This window comes from Vipera berus, assembly GCF_964194415.1.
Source record: "Vipera berus genome assembly, chromosome: 4".
NCBI lineage: Eukaryota > Metazoa > Chordata > Lepidosauria > Squamata > Viperidae > Vipera > Vipera berus.
The window spans coordinates 58,936,166-58,952,165 of record NC_138206.1 but is presented as its reverse complement, the minus strand read 5'-3'; the positions used below and the strand labels follow the sequence as shown (position 1 = coordinate 58,952,165).

Below are 16,000 nucleotides of genomic sequence, written 5' to 3'. Positions count from 1 at the left end.
AAAAAATCATCTTCCTTCTGAACTCCAGTTTGACACAAAAGTAATTTTTTTTATGCAGGAGCCCTATAAAAGGGGGAGCAATCCTCGACTTTAGCACTAGGATCATAAAATTAATTAGTAAGTTAAGATAAAGCTAAAACTGGTTATATATTAGAAATGCGCAACTTCAGCAATCCATCCGGGATACTAGAATGCCAGTCGCAGATGAATGGTTGAATGATGTATCAAAAATCGGATTCCACAAAGAGATAGAAAAAATTTCCAAAGACCCTGCCAAGTAAATGGGTTTAAGGTTATAAATTTATAATCACAAAACTGATTTATAATGTATACTTGCTAAAATCAAAAAAGTGATTTAAATCAAGCCAAATTACATCATGGAAAATGGTTGGAAGGATAAGCAAGAGACTATCTTTACCTTTGAGCTGCCTGAACTGAAAGTAATTTTTCCCATACATGAAAATCTAACGAAGTTCTTTTTATTAAGATAAAAGCAATGATGACACAAAATAATTTAAATCACTATACTTTATCAAGTATAGATTATAAATCCTGTGTTATAAATATCTGGTTATTAACAATGAGTCTACTTCTAGAACAGACATGTCAAACACAAGGCCCGGGGGCCGGATGCGGCCCGCAAAGTGGTTTCATGTGACCCGCGAAGCCATCCTGGAAACAGTGAGGGAACAGCCCCCACTGCCTTGGCCCTGGCCCAGAGACCGTCCTCCTGCCAGAGACCCTCAGATCTGTCCCACTCCTGCCCAGGCCCCCATAGGCACCCTTGATGCGAACGATGTAGAGCTGGCCATGCCCACCCAGTAGACCATACGCACTCTAGCCACGCCCACCCAGTAGGCCACGCCCACCCAGACCATACCCACCCGGCCCCGAGGGCAACCGCAATGCTGATGCGGCCCTCAATGAAATTGATTTTGACACCCCTGTTCTAGAACATCTCAATTATTTTAAAGGAATTATTCTTTTCTATCAATTCATCTATATCAATTTATTTGTTTATGGTTGTCTACAGATTTTATGTTGACAGCTGTATTCACTGGACCTCACATTCACCCTGCCTAAACTCTGCTATAGCAGATTTCACAGAAAAACTATCAAGGAAAGAAGAGCTGTGTTTGATAAGTTCCACTGCCACTACAGTGCTGACCTTCTCATTAAGAAATCCTTACAGTGTACAATTTTTATGCACTCATATATTCATTTGAAACATACAGAGCAACTTATATAAAATGATATAATAATACAGAAATTAGAACATAGTACTTAAAAATGCACAATATAGAAATATAATCAATTTACACAAGTTATGCTATTGTCCTGGAGATCCAAGTTAAAGTACAGATAATTCTTGACTTACAACCGTTTGTTTAGTGGCCATTAAAAGTTACAAAGGCAATGACTTATGACCATTTTTCAAACTTATGACCATTGTGGCACGCCCATGGTCACGTGATCAAAATCCAGATGCTTGGCAACTGGCATGTATTTATGATTGTTGCAGTGTCCCAGGGTCATGTGATCACCTTTTGCGACCTTCTGAAGAACAAAGTCAATAGGGAACTCAGATTCAACAACTGTATTATTAACAGTTACAATAATTCACTTAACTATGGCAAGGAAGATCGTACAATGGGGCAAAACTAACAACTATCTTGCTTAGCAATAGAAACTTTGGGGTTAAGTGGGGTCGTAGGTATTTTGTTTCGATTACTCGAAACAAAATGGAAAGCTGTACTACATAAAGATTGGAGGCAGCCAATATAAAAATAAAGCTGATGAACGTGCTGCTCTGTAACATTATTAATCAGCAGACAGGATTTTCACAATGCAAGAATATCAGCAAGAGAATACTAAATATATAAAATTTCTTCTTCTTTCCCAGTCTAATGAAGGCTCCAGGTCATATCCTAGATATGACTCATGGACTTCAACTCCCAGAATTCCTGAGCCAGCCATGCTGAGGGAAAAGCTAAGCTATGCTGGCTCAGGAATTCTGGGAGTTGAAATCCATGAGTCACAAAAGAGCCAAGGTTCCCTACCCCTGTCATAGATTAAAATTCCTAATGATTTATTTTAGAAACCACAATGGCCAGACTCACACAAGCACTAAGCCATAATAAGCAAACCAAAATGTGGCTACAATTCAGCCACAAAACACCCACAAATCAAACAATAATCTTGCTATGTAGTATATTATTAAGATCAGTAGCATGCAAAATATTTTATAAGAGGTAATTATAACTGTTCCTTCAAAAAACCTGTATCAGCTGCAATTGTTTAGTACCTTTACTTAAATATTTAAATAACATACAAGCTAACACTATCATATGATTGCTTAATTCCTCTATTGTTTATGTCTACTTCTTCAGTGAGATCCATTAAGTCCAGAAGAAATAGGACAACTGGGAATGTTTATTAACTCACTGGAGATGATCTTGTTCAAAGTCCTCCATGAAACTCCACATCCACAGTTTGCAAGTTAAATATTGTAAATATAGAAAACAAATTGCCTCCCAAAATATTGAAAATACCTTCAAAAGTACCATGTTATGGCAGTTCCTAACATTTTAGAAAACTTAGGAAAATAAAAGTCTACCTATAAAAGTCAGTGACAATCAGTTTACAATGCAAAGTACTGCTTTCTATCACCTTTTCTTTGCACAAAATTCTCTTAAGCCACTGATTTGAAATTTATCACATAGGTACCCTCTTATAAGGAATCTATAAAATATATTATATTCCTCACTATAATACAAACAAATATAATATTCTTCACTCTAGGCCAATTACTATCTCTCAACCCAAATCAGCATTAAATTCTGTGATAAAAGGCTAATAAAACTAATAAAAGGCTCTTGTTGCATCATGCATTGATAAGCCTCATTAGGAGAACTAGGCAAAAAAATGAAAATAATGAGCAGATTCTGCAGGACCAATCCTAAAAAATCCAATATTCCTCGCTATAAAAAACATTGTACTACAAATTATTTATCCTGTGGCAAACAAGAAAGTTACGGACTCTGAAAAATAGATGGTCATGCTGAAAAGGCATACGACAAAAGACAGATATAAAACCAGTTCTTTATCTCTCCGTAATAATCTGATGTTAGTTATCTAAAATGGATACTGGAGAGATTTTTTAAAGAAGTCATTTGTTTTATTGACTACAGCAAGATCTTTATATAGATCATGCCAAAAACTGAAACATATTAAGACTAATGGATATACTAGAATAACTTATTCTTCTTTACAAACCTTTATCATGAATTAGAAGCTTCTGTAAAAAATGCATCTGGAGAAACTGCAAGGCCCAGCCAGAATAGGAAAGGAATTAAGTCAAGGACTAATACTGTCTCCACATCTCATACAGGGTGTATATTTAAAAATGGTGGGATTGAAAAAGATGACATTTGAGATTAAAACTGTCAGAAATACTAACAATTTGAGTTATGTAGATATGTTTTTGCTAAAGGCAAAAGAGCTAATTATGAAAGTGAAAAATAGAAAGTGAAAAATCTGAGTTAATGTAAGAGCCTTGGTGGAGCAGTGGGCTAATGCCTCCTTAAATAACACCAGCTGCCTGCAATTAGTGCAGGTTCGCATCCCACCAGGCTCAAGGTTGACTCAGCCTTCCATCCTTCCCAGGTAGGTAAAATGAGGACCCAGATTGTTGGGGGCAATTAAGCTGACTTTGTAATAATGCCACTGGGGGGGGGAAGCCCTAATAAGCAGGCATATACATAGAATGAAGGCTACTGCTAAGCTTGTAAGCCGCCCTAAGTCTTCAGAGAAGGGCGGGATATAAATGGAATTAAAATAAAAAAATAAAAAATAAAAAAATGTAAAAATATTAAAACAAAACTAATACCAGTCAGCATACTTAGTGAATTTATAGTTGGCAGCAGAAAACTGATGTTTTGGTTTGGTTTATTTTCTTTTCCAGTTCAAGAATAGCTAAAGGAGGGAGAGTGTACCGGCAAAATAAAGAGATTATTCCTAAGAAACTGGAAATAGCAAACTTTGGTAAAATCATGACTGATAAATACATTTTAGGACAAAGATCAAACTAGTTAAATCAAGTGTCTTTTTTATGAAGGTCATTGTTATTACTGGCAGTAAACACTGAAAAAGAGTGAAAGAAAAAAGATAAATGCCTTCAAATTAAGTAGCTGAAGACAATTACTGGGAGTAGTATGGACTGAAAGAAAAACCAAGCATTCAGTCCTAGAAGAAATAAACAAAGAGTTTCTGTGAGACAATAATCAGCAAGCAGAAACTTACATATTTCAGACACTTGAAGCAAGCAAGATGGACTGGAAAATAACTGCTATATGGTTAACAAAGTTAAAAAAGACAATAGATAAATTGAATGGATGAGATAAAAACACTATTACTGAATAGCTACAAGTTGAGATAATAAACACTGGCCCATACAATAACCAAGAATGGAATAAGTCACAATGGCTAATAACTGCAATACCTCAAAACTCCATTCATTGATTTCCATATGTGCTATCTTTGATTATAATATTTACATTCCTGCAAATGTGACCTTGTTGATTTTCTTTTTTAAAGTTGTAACTGTTTTCCTTTTCTGTTTGCCTCCAAGTTTCCCAAATAGAAATTTCCCAGAATTTGGTATAGTCAAAGCTTCCTTCAGGGCAACAGAGAATCTATTATTTTCAGAGCTCATGGTAAGATAGTAGTCCTGGTACAGGCATACTAATTATATTTCATTTTGACAACTTTGACAATCTTCAGTAAATTAAATTTATCTCTAATTGTGAACAGGTCTTACTGATTTAATTCAATTTAAAAACTATACTAAAAGGAAGTTTAAGTAATATGTAATAATAATAATAATAGAATTGGAAGGGACCTTGGAAGTCTTCTAGTCCAACCCCCTGCTCAGGCAGGAAACCCTATACCATTTCAGACAAATGGTTGTCTAGTCTCTTCTTAAAGACTTCCAGTTTTGGAGCATTCACAACTTCTGGAGGCAGGTTGTTCCACTGATTAATCATTCTGTCAGGAAATTTCTCCTTAGTTCTATGTTGCTTCTCTCTTTGATTAGTTTCCATCCATTGCTTCTTGCCCTGCCTTCAGGTGCTTTGGAGAATAGCTTGACTCCCTCTTCCTTGGGGCAACCCCTGAGATATTGGAACACTGTTATCATGTCACCCCTAGTCCTTCTCTTCATTAAATGTGATCAAGTAGTTTGTTGTATGCCATCCAGAGTCACCTGTTTTGTGCAATAGATGGCTATATAAATTCCCAGGTTTGCAAGCCATCAAACAAGTTTGGGCCTCGTAGACTGGGATGTTGAGACTCATGAATATTTAACTTTATGGGGGGGACTCCTCTAAAATAGGAAGCAAAATCTTCCGTTGCAAGCTGTGGGTGGAATCTGGAATGCATATTTTAAATAAATTACTTTGCAATTTTTTTCTGAATTTCAAACAGGTTTTTGTCTTCTTAATTTACAACATTAACAATTGACTCAACTACATTTTAATGTCTGAAACTCTGGGTGTCAACATATTTGATGCAGTTGATGTCTGAAATTAAACTTTCATATATAAAACAAAGGAACATTTTAAAGGCAGCATTAAAGACATTTATGGTTCACATATTAAAGAACTGAAACACCCAATAATGGAACACCAATGCATGCAGTTTTAAAAAACTTTAAATTTGCTTCACTTAATTTAAAATTGATTCATCAAAATATCTTATTTTGAGTTTACTGGATACTCCAAAGAATGTATTCAAAAGGACGAGCATCATTATTTTCTCTGCTGGCGATGTAAGAAATTTCAGGGTTCATTAGGTCAAATGATTTGGTCATATGGATCACTAACATCTTTCTGGAATAATATTTAATGTAAATAAACAGATATATGGGAATATATTTTAGTGTTAATGTTAATGCTCTGTTGACACTTTGGAATTAAGCTATTCGTGAGCAATTATGATTGTTGCTTAGAGAATTGTTTTCAAGAATTTGAAAAGTAGCAATATTCCTGATATTTAAGCCTGAATTACAGAAAATGTGACAACCTTTTTTAAGAAAGCCTATGTTTTCCTGTGGCATAAACTATTTGTAATGTTAGACAATAATTATTACTTTCTGCTGTTTACATTTGATTAATATATAACATAAATTGATGGTTTCCCCTTTTCTGGTTTTGACTAGTATAACAATAATATTTGCTTATACCACTGACAAAAATTAATCTTTATTATTATTATTGTGTTTGCAATGTATTTATATTTTATACTTGAACTAGAACCTATTTTGGATTTAAGTAAAAAATAAATCGCATAAGGAGAAAATAGGAGGGAGTATTAGGTATGTTTTCCACTTTATTATTTATAAGAAATAATAATTGTAAAAATAATATAGGTGGGCTAAAATAAATAAATAAATACTGTAAAAATAGGGATTTAGTTGCAAAAAGTGCTATCACATTCCTAAATTTTGCCATTGTAGTCTAACATAGCTATTCTCCTACAATATGCACAATAATTTCAATAAACTATGTAATGGATACAGACAAGCTTGAGCAAACCTAGTTAAACCAGAACACACATACAAGTAACTGAAATTCAATATCTTATTTTACTTTATTTGTAAACTCCCCATTCCAGAAAAGTCTTAACTATCTTAACTGATAGTAAGAAAACTCAGGAGCATTTAGCTAGATTCCTGGATAACGCAACTCCTCTCCCCTTTGAGATTAACTAGCCTCAAGACCCTGCTTCTTGAGCTTTTTGATTTTACAGTCTTTCCAGGGAAAGAAATAGAAGATTAATTCAGAGAGTCCACTTCTTTCAGATGGTCTGGGCCTTTTCAAACTAACTGCTGGTTGATGGCTTTAAAATAATATTGTGTTTTCTTTCACTAGTAGAAAGTATAAGGCATTCTATCTGCTTAGTTGAGAGAGAGGAAAGAAAAAGATTGTGGCAGTAGTTACCTGTGAAAACAAATTTCTCCTACATGCACCTTAGGCAGAGCTGGCTGGGTAGGTGGGACCAAGGATAGGGGCGGGAGGGGGGAATCCCTCATACTCATTTACAGGCATTTGTGAGATAAAAGGCATGTTCAGGCCAAAAATAATAAGAAAAAGCCAGGAAAGACAGCATCACAAAAACCCTGACAGGTAATCAAAGAAAACCTATGCACTATATCTTTCTCAGTTATGGGATACTGAAGTGACATTCTCTCCCTTGCAGACCTTAAAGAGTTAAGGATTGCTGAAATAATATGAAGCCCTTTTACCAATGTAAAGACTTTTCTTCGGTGTACTTATGTCTGTGAAACATAGTCTTTTCTAAGTTTTAAGGCTTAACATTCAACCAACAGTAAAATTCAACTTCACTTATAGCTTTTAGTCTTTATATTGGAAATATGAAACGTACTGTCTTTTATTAAAAAGAATGAAGCTAAAACTATATTAAAAATGCAGACTAATCTCTGATAGAAACAAACATGTTTACGCACATAACCAAATGCAAGCAATTGGTGTTTGTCAAGAAATATGTTTCCACCACCCATTTTGGCAAGCTATTATTGTTCATCACACATATCACAAACTAATTTAACATTATAAAACATCAGGGCTAAAATGGTAAGACTGAATACTCTGCATGAATGAAAACCTGCTAGAAATGTATTTTTTTACTCCATTCTTATAACTCACGATTATTTCTGCTCTGCTCATTCTGAAGAAATATAGATGGGACAATAAATATCTTTACTTAAACTTTCTCATGTTATATTTCATGTTATATTATACATAGAATGAAAGCTATTGCTTAGATTGTAAGCCGCCCTGAGTCTTCAGAGAAGGGCGGGATATAAATGGGATTAAAATAAAATAAATTGAGAATTATTTATCCTACTTCAAAATATATCTACATTATTGCTTATCTTTATCTCTTTAAAACGTTCCACCAGTAGCAAAACTGATGGTATAAAAACGCTGTACCTTGTAACTGAAAAGTGGAAAAAGCTCTTAACATTTCAACCTTTTTACATTATAATAGTTGCAACATAGCCCTCCAAATGACAGTAGGCCAATTAGGATAACCTGTCGTTTCTTAGGACATCAGCCTACTATTTTCACGTGTAAATAAACAACTGGGTTAATAAATAGCAGATAGCAAAAGGCTTGATAATGCAAATTTCCCATAGTTGTATACATCGTACAACTGAGAGATCCGGGGCCAATGAACTCTCTGCTTTCCATCTGAGTTTCCCAAAGCCAGATTTCTACAATTCCTTTAGCAACTAACTCCCTTTCTATCAAATCCCACTATTCCTAGGTTTGTTTTGCTCCGAGAGGAAAAGCGAAGCTGAGACATTCGGTATGTCCACGGGTTCGGGATTCCTACGAACCGAAGGAGACAGCCAATCTGATTATATACCCCAGGGGTCTTCAAACTTGGCCCTTTTATGACTTGTGGACTTCAACTCCCAGAATTCCTCAGCCAGCTTTGCTGGCTGAGGAATTCTGGGAGTTGAAGTCCACAAGTCATAAAAGGGCCAAGTTTGAAGACCCCTGATATACCCATCCTTCCAGCCGAAAGAGACACGTGTAGAACCGTTTGACATCCAAGCACACAATAAGTCCGAATAGATTTTTCTCCAAGTAGTGCCTCCCGTGCGGAATACTTTGAGCAAGCACCGAAGAGAAAGAGCCTCGGCCAGGGCTTGCCCCCCCCCCCCCGCGCACCGTCGGTACGGCAAGCCGAGCCTCAAGGGGGTACACGGGTGTTATAGGCTGAAGCAAACCTCGGCTCTCCGGTCAACCCTATAAGGTTGACCCGACCCCTCGCAGGACACCCGCAGCCAAACCTCCAGGCAGCGACACCCGACATACGAACGCCTTCCCCCGCGCAAAAAAAAATAAAATAAAAATAAAATAAAATAAAAAAAATCCGCCTTTCCCGGCGCCGAAGGTTCCCGCCCCTCGCCGGTGACCCAGGGCGGGGGATGCACGGAACGACCTGCCGCAGCAGACTCGCCCCCGGCCGCCAGCTCACTCACAGGTAACGATGGGCTTGTTCTCCATCGTGTAGATAACCGGCGGCTTCTCCACCGTTGCCCTGTCTTCTCCCGGCGCCCCTTGACTGGCCGCTATGACTGCTACCGCCACCGGCGCGAGGTCCATGGACGGGCAGGGAGTTCAGCCCCGGACCTTCCCGTTCCGAGCCATAAAGCCGCCGCGCCCCGCGCTCCTGCCGCCGCCGCCGCCGCCGGCCAAGGGACCCGGCTGAACCCCTCCCCTGCAAGCCCAGCCGGCCCCCCTCGTGCGCTACAGTCGCTCGGCTGGAAGAGCGTTCCAGCTTCATCCGCTTCCTGTATCACCGACGAGCGTTACCCCTTCCGGCCAAGGGAGAAGCGGATGTTAAAGGGGAGGGTGGAATCTGCCGTGACCTCCGATTACATTTTTTGTTCTCTTAAAGGGGAGTGTGCAGTGGAAAGGAAGGGCTGGGAGAAGAGCAGGTAAGGGGGTGGTGGATGCCTGGCGTTCCGGAGAAAGGCTTGTTTGCAAAGGGAAGTGGGCGAGCGGAGCAGGGCCATAGATATTTTTCTTCCGGAAAAGGAATATTAGTTTGCATTCTTTATTTCGACGTGATTGTTATCTGGGTTTTTTTTCCCTCTCCCGAGGAGTTGATGTAGGCACCTTCTTGATTTCATCCTGGCAAATAGGGGCGTAAGATGCACGTCTGGTTGCACTGGTTAAGGAGAAGAAATAAATTTTACAAAGAGGTCACATTTTACAGCTGTGAATATGTTTTTTATTTATTTACAGCAATTCCGTAAGGCCTGATGTATCATTTTAGACAATATACAGGTAGGCCTTGCTTACCGACTGCCTCGTGTTATGATCCTTCACAGTTACCATGCTATTAAAAAAAAAAAGCTGCGATAAAGGCACACATTTGCAATAGTCGCAGCATCCTTCACAACTGGCATGCATTTTTGCTAGTGATAAGCAGAGCTAATAAGGTATTATTAAGTACAGGTAGTCTTCCACTTACGAGCACAATTGAGCCCCAGATTTATCTTTCTAAGTGAGATACTTGTCAAGTGAATTTTGTTCCAATTTACGACCTTTCTTGCCACTGTTGTTAAGTGAATCACAGCAATTGTTAAGTTAGTGACAAGGTTAAGTGAATCTGGGTTCCTCATTGACTTTGCTTGTCAGAAGGTCACAAAATGTGATAACATGACCCCGGGACACTGCAACCATCAGAAATATGAATCACTTTGTTCAGTGCTATTTGAATGGTGACTCAATGAACTGTTGTAAGTTGAGGACTACCTGTATTGTAGTTCTTCTAAATACAAACAGAAGTATTTTAAAGGTAAGAGATAAATTATGAAACATTCTAAGCTTTGTTTGGGGATTGATCTATCTTATCTAAAAAAATCCTATGCATTGGGATTTTTATTGTTATTCTCACTTAATGACCACACTTGGGGCCAGCAGCAGTCACTAAGTAGAAAATCACGTGGGCTTATCTTATTTCCTCTTTGGTCACTAATTAAAGCAACATGGTGACTAGAAAATCATAATGTGAAACTTACTCCATTGTAACTCTGAAAGGTGGCTACGTGAGGCAGTCAGTAAGCATGGGCTATTTTTTACTCAGTATTCAGTGATAGCTGCCTATGAATTTGCATGTGTTCCAAGTAGTTTTTTTACATATACATGGAAGGCAAGATATCCAATTTCTTAGCTCTATGAAAGCAACATATATTGAAGTAATCAAGTTTTTCACGTTTGATTACTGCAGTAAAGTAAAAAAAATCTGCTTGCTTCAAAGTTGAATTCAGAAAAAAAAATAACCTGCTTCCTAGTGCTTAAGCAGGCTTTTTTCCTTCTTTTCTTTTTCTTTCTTTCTTCTTGGCTCATCTCAGTTGAGTTTTCTTCCCTCTTTCCTGGTCCCTTTCCCTATCCTTGTCTTAACTTTTCTGCAAGGGAACTATATAGAGGTAGTTCGCTTCGCACTTATGACTGGTTGCCAAGTGCCTTGTGTTCACATGATTGCCACTTGCAATCTTCCCTGCCAGTCTCTGAAGAAAGTCAATGGGGAGGCTGGCAGGAAAGGTTGCAAATCACTGCCACCTGCCTAGATGTCTCTGGGGGCTGATTGAAAAAGATCCCTGCCATTTCGTGACTGCTCATCTTGGCAGCTGAAATCCAAGTACGCATGAAGCCCCAAATCCCTGTCTCCCCGCCTTCACGGAGAGCCCCAGAGACCAGGGAGAGAAGGTCACCCAACTCCAAGCCTGCTTGAACCCCTGCAGCTGAAATCCAAGCATGCATGGAGCTTAAGGATTCATGAGATCATTTAAATAACCACAATGGGGAGTACTGGGATTGCAGTCATTAAATGAAACAGTCACTTGGGTGTTGTTTAATCACCACTTTGCTCAGTGACCAAGACTCTGATCTCTATTGTGGTCATTAAGCAAGAACCACTCTGAGTGTACACTCTTGTCTCCATATGTGACAGCGATTTGTGTGTATGAGAGAGAAAACAACTGGTTTATGCAGATGACAGAGACCAACCTGAGAATAAAATACTTGTGAAGCAATATTGCTATATTCTGCCTATTCTCTAAACTCCTGAACTTTGCAAACTATTTTTAAGTCTTCCTATGAACCTTTGGCTTTTCTTCACAAATGGATTGTATGTACAGTCAACACCCACAGTTCAATCTTGCCAATTATCAAGAATCAGATTCAATCTTGCAGGTACTATACACTAAGGGGGGAAAATGATCAGGTGGAGCTGGGCAGAAATTCAGTTAAGAACAAAATTGGGGTATACAAATATATATTTAATATAGTAAATAAGTGAATGTGAAATGCATTTCTGCTAGCAGTGAGCATTCATGGGAGAAAGAATTTTTTAGCAAACAAGAAAAACACATTTTTGCACTACAATACTGCTGCCCCCATCCATCCCCGTCCTAATACTAAAGATAAATCCTTCTGAACCATTCTGTCTCTATCTATCTACAGTACGTTGCAACTGGCTCTTATTTTGGCTGGCAATGTCTTCAAAAGGAAAGAGAAAGAGCTCCACTTCAATTAAGGAAGGAAGGAAGAAGCAAAGGAGAACCATCAATCTTGATTTGAAAATGAAGATCATCAAAGCACATGACGAAGGGAAGAAGGTGAACATTATAGCACAAGAAGAAGGGCTGGCCCATTCCACCATCTCCACTATTCTGAAGGATAAGGAAAGGATAAAAAAAGCAATTAAAGGAGCATCAGGAACAGATGCCATTATAACAAGACATCGAACAGGCCTCATCCACGAAACAGAAAAACTACTACTACTTTGGATTGAAGATCAAATCCAAAAGAGGATTCCAATTAGCCTTTCTCTCATTCAGGCAAAGGCGCGCAGCATTTTCACAACACTGAAGGAAAGAGCAGGTCAGGACTGCACTGAAGTGTTCACTGCCAGCCGTGGCTGGTTTATGCGGTTTCAGCGAAGATTTAATTACCACAGCACGCGCAAGTCACGTAAAGGTGCAAGTGTTGATGAAGCTGCCAAACGTTTCCTGGATGAACTTGATGATATTATTGCAAAGGGAAGCTATTTGCCTGAACAGATATTCAATGTGGAGGAAACCTGGTTATTCTGGAAAAAAATGCCAGACCGGACCTATATCCACAAAGAGGCCAAAGCAATGCCTGGATATAAAACATTTAAGGAGAAAGTAACCTTGCTATTGGGTGGAAATGTCTCTGGATTCAAGCTGAAGCCATTTCTGGTCCACAAATCGGGGAACCATCGTGCATTCAAAAACATATGCAAGCGCAAACTGCCTGTTTATTACCGATCCAATCAGAAGGCTTGGATGACACAAGTCCTCTTTGAGGATTGGTGTATGAATTGTTTTATACCTCAAGTAAAGGAATATTGCTTGCAAAAAAAGATTCCTTTTAAAATTCTCCTACTCCTTGACCACAGACCTGGACATCCCCCACATCTCCACAATATTTACCCAGATGTAAAAGTGGTTTATCTACCCAAAAACACCACCCCTCTCTTACAGCCTATGGACCAGGGAGCTATCGCAATATTTAAAGCATACTATTTACGTGCAATGTTTGTCAAAGCCGTCGATGTAATGGAGGAGGATAAGAGGATGACATTGCGTGAGTTTTGGAAAAACTACAATATCCTCCACTGCATCAAAAACATTGCAGCCGCGTGGCAGGATGTCACTATGAAATGCATGCAAGTGATTTGGAAAAAGTGTTTAAAATGTTTTCCTGCTCTGGTAAATAATTTTCAAGGATTTGACCATAACAAAGATTTGGATGAAATAAATAAGGAGATTTTGACACTCATGAAATCCCTTGATTTAGAAGTCAGTGCTGAAGATGTGAAAAGTTTGATAGCCTACACTGAGGGAGAACTTTCAAATGAAGATTTAATCGAACTGAAAGAAGAATTGGAAGCACGAAGGATCAAAGAAGAAGAGGAGGAGGAAGAGGAGGAGGAAGAAGAGGAGGAAGAGGAAGAGGGGGAGGAGGAACCAGAGGAAGAACCAGAGGAGGAACCAGAGGAGGAGGAGGAACCACCAGGGGAGGAACCAGAAGAGGAGGAGGAAGAAGAAGAGGAGGAACCAGAAGAACAACCAGAGGAGGAAAAGGAAAAAAGTGTAGAAATTCAGTCCAAAAAATTCAATGTGAAAGCATTGGCTGATGTTTTCTCAGATATTAACCAAAGTTTATCAAAATTACAAAGTATGGATACAAATGTAGAACGTTTTGGAAAAGTTTATCAAGATATGCATGAAATCCTAAGCTGTTATGAAATATATGAAGAAAAAAAGAAAAAAACTTGTGCAAACTAAAATTAGTGGGTTCTTTAAGAAAGTTACTCCTTCCATAACTATAGTTCCTCCCTCATTCCCCTCTCCAGCCAGAGGAATAGAAGAGCGAGGCAATCTTCAACCATCAGCCAGCTATCCCAATGTATCCAGCTTTTCCAAAAACATGAGAAAAGACTATAATTTTGAAGGACTTTGGACAAGTCTGTTTTTGTACTCATTTTGTTAAATATTTTGTTCAGTTCTTGAAAGATAAAAGAAATTGTGTTTGGAAGGTAGAAGTAAAATCATAATTTGCAGGCATTTTATTATTCATTTAGTGACTGCTTTACTTGACTTAACGGAAGCCCAGTCACAATCACATAATTTTCTGTTTAGCGACTAAATTGACAGTCCTAATTTTCTTAATTGTAGTCACTAAAGGAGGACTAAAATGTCAACTTTTCAATTTTAAATAAAATAAACTATATAAAGGACTAAAATGTAAGTTTCTAGTTAAGATTTTATTTAAACTAAGAAAATAGCTTTATAAGTGAATGATAATTATTAAGATCCAGAGAATTTAGGCAGAAGATTGTAGGATTTGGAGGCTTCTATATAAAATGCACAACAGTTTTATTTTTGCAGCAATGTCTTGAAATCATGTTGGATCCAAAATTAGTAATTATCACTAATATCAGATGCAAAGCATTTTCACACTTGTGGCCCATGACTTGGGCAATTTGAAAGCTGGTTAAATCTATTGAATGAGCACTTGTTTTCCTCACAACCCTTTCCTCCAAACATTAAGGAAAACAATTAATATTTTTCCCCACTCACCTGTGATGCTAATGAGCGGAAACCAAGTCAGAGGAACCCACCAATGACTTTCCTTTAATTCCCTACATTAAAATCAGAACAGCACCGCTGGTTATTCTTGTTCCTGTGGCAGTACATGGTAAAACCAATTGAATTTGTACTAGCCTACTTTTCTGCTGCCTCAAGGAGGGGCAGAATGTGCATTAACATGGTTGTGAGGAAGTCTATTTTGGAGTAAAATGCATAGGATTTGTTGTAATTTATACTGTTGTGTTGTCTATTTTTTTTCAATTCTGAGATTTTATTGTGTTGTGTGTACAGTCCTGGGAGAAGACTTTAAAAATAAGCTGAAAAAACTGCACATAAATTTCTAATAATAAATATTAGAAAATCCTACAATATTGATGCATTCGTTGATGTGGTTAATCATACAGAAATCCTTTCACAAAAGCCAAATTAGAAAACACTTATGCAAATGGATGCAGCCATTTCTCCAGACGGAACTGCTCCCAATGTTGCTATTTATTTAACAAACAAAAAAACATTCTAGGAAGATGTAGAATCATTTATTAAAATTCCATTATATAACAGATGTGGCCAAAAGTATTGATACCCTCTGCTTTTTCTTAAGAGTTGCCAGTTTCCATGAAATAAGTTGAAAGTGATACAAGGAAATGGCATCTACTATTCTTTAGTCCACTGTCCCAAGGGCAGATGCTTTGAAACTCATGTATGACTTAGCATATTCTTATAATGAAAATGACATGGGCATACAGTACTTATTAGTACTCATTAGAAGTTAAAATACATCATTGCATGTTAATGGCCTGTTAGGCAGAATCCTTAATTGGTATCGCAGGTGTCTTCAATCTTATAATCAGTTGCTCAGCCTATTTCAGGGGTAGGCAACCTTGGCTCTTTTATGACTCATGGACTTCAACTCCCAGAATTCCTGAGCCAGCCATGCTGAGGGGAAAGGGAGAGTTTCCAAGCTGAGCCATGCTGGCTCAGGAATTCTGGGAGTTGAAGTCCATGAGTCATAAAAGAGCCAAGGTTGCCTACCCCTGGCCTATTTGAATGGAGAAAAATACTTGGGCACTTTATACTGTATGCAGCCCAGTGACAATAGACAAGAAAAAGAAAAGCAGAGAGTTGTCTGATGAGGAAAGGAAGATGAGAATAACCAAGCATAGTAAAATGAAAGGCTAGGAATCCATCTCCAATGGGTCTTATTTCCTGTGACCAGGGTGTCTAATCGTTTCAAGTTTAAGGTCCATGGGACTATAGCCAACTAGCCTTGACATTGCC

At 38.1% G+C, this 16,000-nt stretch overlaps 2 protein-coding genes across 2 annotated transcripts in view; one reads left to right on the top strand and one right to left on the bottom strand.

Annotated features, from left to right (window-relative positions):
• TRAPPC10 (trafficking protein particle complex subunit 10) overlaps positions 1 to 9,370 on the bottom strand; it is a 56,315-nt gene extending 46,945 nt beyond the window's left edge. Inside the window, exon 1 of the mRNA XM_081327129.1 lies at positions 9,074 to 9,370. Coding sequence (XP_081183255.1) covers positions 9,074 to 9,197 — 124 coding nt within the window. The 5' untranslated portion in view covers positions 9,198 to 9,370. The remainder of the gene's footprint in view (positions 1 to 9,073) is intronic.
• Positions 9,371 to 12,184: 2,814 nt separating this feature from the next.
• Positions 12,185 to 13,918, top strand: LOC308667221 (tigger transposable element-derived protein 1-like; the record flags this gene model as incomplete). Its single annotated transcript, XM_081326365.1, has 2 exons — positions 12,185 to 13,451; positions 13,779 to 13,918. The coding sequence occupies 2 exons, from the start codon at positions 12,185 to 12,187 to the stop codon at positions 13,916 to 13,918; spliced, it is 1,407 nt and encodes a 468-aa protein (XP_081182491.1).
• Positions 13,919 to 16,000: the final 2,082 nt, after the last annotated feature.